This window comes from Octodon degus, unplaced genomic scaffold (assembly GCF_000260255.1).
Source record: "Octodon degus isolate 3935 unplaced genomic scaffold, OctDeg1.0 scaffold00026, whole genome shotgun sequence".
Classification (NCBI taxonomy): Eukaryota; Metazoa; Chordata; class Mammalia; order Rodentia; family Octodontidae; genus Octodon; species Octodon degus.
The window spans coordinates 334,479-340,110 of record NW_004524602.1 but is presented as its reverse complement, the minus strand read 5'-3'; the positions used below and the strand labels follow the sequence as shown (position 1 = coordinate 340,110).

The following is a 5,632-nucleotide window of genomic DNA, read 5'->3' as shown; positions in this document are numbered from 1 at the left end:
TTATTTATTTATTTATTTTTGCGGAACCAGGGATTGAACTCAGGCCCTTGCGCTTGCCAGGGAAGCACTTATTCCACTGAGCCATCTCCCCGGTCCCGTTAAAAACTTCTTAATAACATCGACCTATTCCAACACCACACCAAATAATTTCAAAATAACAGTATCAATATTTTTTGTGCTAGGAATGAAACCCAGGGTTTCACTGGCCAAGCACTCAACTGCTAAGCTATACCCCAGCCCGATATTCTTGTTTTCTTAATTTGGTACCAGGAATCAAGCACTTGCCGGGACCTTGCACTTGCCGGGCAGGTGCTTGTGTTGCTGAACTATAGCTCCAGCCCTAGTCCAATAATCTTGATCTCATTCCTAACAAATCAGGCTTCTGAATGAAGCCTGGGATTACTTTTTGCCTGTAGAGTGTGTTCCACTAGAACACCTAGTGTCACAGCATGCTGTCATGGACCCCCTGGATATAATACTGAGTGTGAGTGTGGGTGTGAAGGTGTTTCTGTCATCCACCTGGTCTCTAATTTTCATTTATTTCAGCTTGTCTTCAGGTCTTAGGGAATCAACTTCCTTTTGTTTGAAAAACAAAATATAATTTTGCTTTTCAAGTGGTGATACTGTTTATTTGATTCCAGAGTTAAAATTCTGTAAGATATACTAAAATATTATTTATTCCCATCCCTTCCTTGTTACCACTGTTCCCTTTCTGTGCTTATAGGCAATAATCTGATCAGTTTCTAGTTTAGTCTTCCAATGTCCTTTCTGTCCATGTGCACTCACATGCACGTACATGTTTTACATCTGTTCGCACTCTAACTCTTATGCCAAGGCTGCATGCCCTACACATTCCTCCTGTCCATGTTCTGCCCTCTCGGCCCTTACTGCACCAAGTTCTCATGATGTAAAACCATGAATGAAAAATATCAGTGATCCCACTGGGGTCAGAGCTCAGAGATAGGTGACCTATAGCCCTTGGATGTATGGTGCCTGCCAAGTCCTGACAGATGAGGTTCTTCTCAGGATGTGACATGTTCCTTGATGACACTTGGTTTGCTTTTCCTGTCAATACAGATCTGGAAAAACTTGCCATACCTGAAGGCAGTGGTGATATACCAGGAACCTCCTCCCACAAAGATGGCCAACGTGTACACGGTAAGGGGACGGTTAGGCCCTGGGTGAAGAGGGGCCATCTGGGCCTACCTGCTGATGGTGCTGGCCATGTCCTCCACCCGGCTGCAGATGGAGGAATTCATGGAGCTGGGACACCAAGTCCCCGAAGAGTCCCTGGACAGCATCATCGAGGCCCAGACACCCAACCAGTGCTGCGCCCTGGTCTACACGTCGGGCACCACCGGGAACCCCAAGGGTGTGATGTTGAGCCAAGACAATGTAGGCTGATGTCCAGACAGGTGGCTGGGTGGATTGGATCGACTCTTCTTGTGAAGGGAAGGGGAGAGAGCGCAGGAGGTCCCATCTTGGGGGATTTCAGGCCTTCCGACTCCCCCAGGATGACACCCACTCAGAGTAGCCCCAGATCCCAGGGTGGTGAGCACTTCCAGGGATGGTAATGACACTGGGCACACTGTCTGTCCCCAGATCACGTGGACAGCGCGGTATGGCAGCCAGGCAGGAGACATCCAGCCAGCTGAGGTCCAACAGGAGGTAGTGGTCAGCTACCTGCCCCTCAGCCACATTGCTGCACAGATCTATGACCTGTGGACCGGCATCCAGTGGGGTGCCCAGGTGTGCTTTGCAGAGCCCGATGCCCTGAAGGTCAGTGTGCCCTGCCACATGGGTATATGGGGAAGTTAGCCATGCTGGGTGTGGCCCATGCCTGCATCCAGCTGTGCACCTGTGGGTGGGTCAACAGAATGAGTCAGCTGGCCGAGGAGATGGCTCAGTGGAATAAGTGCTTCCCTGGCAAGCGCAAGGGCCCTTGTTCAATCCCCGGTTCCACAAAAAAAAAAAAAGAAAAGAAAGAAAAATAAAAAAGAATGAGTCAGCTGTCACTGTATAGTTTGTTGCAAACAACCAAACACATGGGGAAACTGAGGACATTAGACTGAGTTGAGTCAGTGCCTCAAGGATGATCCATTTAGAGGACCCTCACAGATGGTCACCTGGTGGCCAAAGCCCTCCTTGCATCCCAACCTCATCATCTGAACCACTGGGGAAATCTACCAGAAAGCCCTGCTGGGTTTCTGTGGCATGGTACCTCATGGCCCAAACAAAGTCACCTGTCTCTTCCTAAAGCAAGCACTGTATGGGAAACAGGGATGTGCTGTTAGAGTAGTGAAAGAAGAGTTTTTGCCCTAACAGCTGGAAGGGGACTGAGCTGTTTCTAAAACACCCAGCCCTGAGAGACCCAGATAACACCTATCTGCAAAGGGCGAGAGGATAGCAGTAAAGCCCCAGGCAGCGGCATGCAGCTCTCTCCCAGCTTCCATGGGTGTGCCAGGCATACCTGGCTAGGGCAGGGGCCTCCAGAGCCTCCTAACCAGACCTCTCTGTGGGGACAGGGGAGCCTGGTGAACACATTGCGTGAGGTGGAGCCCACATCCCACATGGGTGTGCCACGTGTGTGGGAGAAGATCATGGAGCGTATCCAGGAGGTGGCCGCACAAGCTGGCTTCATCCGGCGCAAGATGCTGCTGTGGGCCATGTCAGTGACCTTGGAGCAGAACCTCACCTGCCCCAGCAGGTATGGTGCCTGGGGGTGAGAGGTGGGGCAGCCAGCCAACTGGGGACACGGGGCACAGTTCCTGTTGGGGCACCTGTTCTGGCCCTATCAGAGGCCCCATCCACAGCTGTCCATGTCTGCACTCACCACAGCCCAGCAGAGACCTTGGTGTCTGCGGTTCAGGCTGGGAGGCTCAATCACTTCCTCAGGAGGGGGAAGCAGCTCCCCAGGAGTGGCCCCGAGGCCTGCCCTGGGTCCTGCTCTCTCTGTGGCTGAGTGACTGGGTTTCCGCCTTCTCAGCCCTCCTGCCTCTCACGCTATGGCTCCCATCTCTCCCTGCCCCTCTTGATTGCTTGTCAAGTTCCCAACCAGTGCTGGGAGGCTCAGTGATGTGGATCTGGACGGGCTTCAATTGCAAAATAGTTTCTGTGACCAGACTGAAACAGCATCCTGTTTCGTGAACCATGGAGGCAACTACACCTCCAGCTTTACACACACAAAGTGAAGAGCGAACATGTGTAAGCCCAGTGCTTGCAGGCTTCAAATGGGATCACAAGTATGTGTCCATGTGAGTCCATGGATACACCCCCACATGTCTGCATGTATGTATGGCATGTGTACAGTCTGCATGCATCTGTGCACAGCTGGATCTGCCTGACTGTCTGGCTCATGGCACACTTGCTTACAATCACATACATGCACACCAGTATTTACATGCATGTTCATGGCACCAACCAATCAGAACAGACAACTGGGAGGGGTGTGGCTCAGTGGTGCAACACACAGCCACCATGAGCAAGGCTTGGGTTCAAGCTCCAGCACCAACAACCAAAAGCATAGAACTGCAGAATCGCTGTGCCAGTGGGTCCCACAGAGCACCCACTCTTCTTGTTTTCTTCCTTCTGTGGACTGCGCTCCTCTCTCACAGTGATCTGAAGCCCTTCACAGCCAGGCTGGCAGATTACCTGGTGCTGGCCAGGGTCCGCCAGGCACTGGGCTTTGCCAAGTGCCAGAAAAACTTCTATGGGGCGGCCCCCATGACGGCTGAGACACAGCGCTTCTTCCTGGGCCTCAATATCCGTCTATATGCAGGCTATGGCCTCAGCGAGACCACAGGCCCCCACTTCATGTCCAACCCCTACAACTACCGGCTGTACAGGTAAGGCATGGCCCGCACACCCTGCTGATACCCCCCACCTCTCTGTCTACACAGCAAACATGGTCCTGGGGCTATGGGCCACCAAGTTCTAACCCTGATCCAGAGCCAAGTTCCTGCTCATCCTCCTGGGCTGTGGGGTGGTCTTCTGTATGTGGGGCGTGGCTGAAACAGCCCTAATACCCCAGGCATCTGGAACTGTCCTCTCTGAAAGGGTGACCCAGGAGGCTGATGGCCTGGCTGCAGTTGGGGTAGGCCTAAGAAGCCAGGACCAGCCTTCTAGGGGGCCAGGAAGAACAGGTTCTGGATGTGACTTGCAGTTTCATCTGCTCTGTTTCCATTCTTCTGTCTGTGCCAGCCCATTCAGGGCCCCAAGTGTTATCATTCACAATTCATCCATCCATTCATTCAGTCACCACCTTTCTACTCTTAAGTCCCCCACTAAATACAGAAACCCTAGGAAAGGAGCCCTGGCTATCAGATAAGACCAAGAAGTTGGGGACCTGGGGTCGCCAAAGCAGCTGATCTCAGACTCTCTTTCCCTCCCTACCCTTCATCCTAGCTCAGGCAAGGTGGTACCTGGCTGCTTGGTGAAGCTGGTCAACCAAGATGCAGAGGGTATTGGTGAGATCTGCCTATGGGGCCGCACGATCTTCATGGGCTACCTGAACATGGAGGACAAGACATGCGAGGCCATTGACTCTGAGGGCTGGCTACACACGGGTGACACAGGCCACCTGGACCAGGATGGCTTCCTCTACATCACAGGGCGCCTCAAAGGTAAGTATCCTGTGTCCAGTGGGTGCCGGGAGGGGTCCATTTCCTCTACACTGGTACCCAAAACCAGAGCACGGCCTTCCTGGGTACCACTTGCCTCACTGAACCCACTCCCTGCAGGCAGGAGCTGTAGTCACCCCTACTGAGGACACAGAGAAGTGAAGTGGCTCTCCAAGATCACCCAGCTTGTGGCTAGTGGGAATGGGAGTCACACCCCCTAGAGAAACAAGGGTGTCCTGGAAGATCCACAGCATAAACATGAGGTTTCTCTGCAGGCACAGGCGGGATGGAAAGCAGGACATGAAATGGACAAAGAATTTAGAATAAAGCATGAAACTTCAAGAATATTTCCCAGGAAGAAAGGAAAGCTGGGGAGACCCTGAGGAAAAGATGTCTTGTCTCAAAAGTGTAACATGGGCATATGCGTGTACACGGATGCCCACATGCACGCAACACACAATTTTCTGGAAATCACACAAGCATGTGTTCCATTGGGTTCAGGTTCCAAGTGGTGGAGGTGTGGACCCTGGGGAAGGACAGGACATCCCGTATTTGGCCTTAGGAGCAGGCCCAGGAGCTCTGGCCCGTGAGACCCACTGTTGCCACATGCGCCACCTGGTGTTAGTTTTTTGAAACAACCAGTGAATTAACCCTGCTTTTTCAGGAGGTGGAAGTAGCCAGAAAACAAAATTCAACCAGAATTGGCCCTGCTTTTAGAAATAGGGTGGAAACATCTTCACCAAATGCATATTAAATTGGCCCAATATTGCTTCTAGAAAAGACCATCATGTTTGCATGTTCCTACCGTGCTTTGTCCTTTATCAAGCAGTTGTCTAGGAGAGATGTATCTTTGAACTCTTCTGTTCCATTGATCTATTTTCCTTTTTTTTGCGGAACCGGGGATTGAACTCAGGCCTTTGTGCTTGCCAGGGAAACGCTTATTCTACTGAGCCATCTCCCCAGCCCCATTAATCTATTTTCTGGCCCTTGCACAACAGAAACAAATATATATA

At 51.7% G+C, this 5,632-nt stretch overlaps 1 protein-coding gene across 2 annotated transcripts in view; it reads left to right on the top strand.

The window, feature by feature from the left end:
- The window catches only part of Acsbg1 (acyl-CoA synthetase bubblegum family member 1), a 42,635-nt gene that overhangs the window by 30,004 nt on the left and 6,999 nt on the right, over nt 1-5,632 (top strand). For both annotated transcript variants that reach the window (XM_023712502.1, XM_023712501.1), the window contains 6 exons: nt 1,078-1,158; nt 1,246-1,395; nt 1,603-1,779; nt 2,526-2,707; nt 3,615-3,845; nt 4,405-4,622. In XM_023712502.1, coding sequence (XP_023568270.1) covers nt 1,078-1,158; nt 1,246-1,395; nt 1,603-1,779; nt 2,526-2,707; nt 3,615-3,845; nt 4,405-4,622 — 1,039 coding nt within the window. The remainder of the gene's footprint in view (nt 1-1,077; nt 1,159-1,245; nt 1,396-1,602; nt 1,780-2,525; nt 2,708-3,614; nt 3,846-4,404; nt 4,623-5,632) is intronic.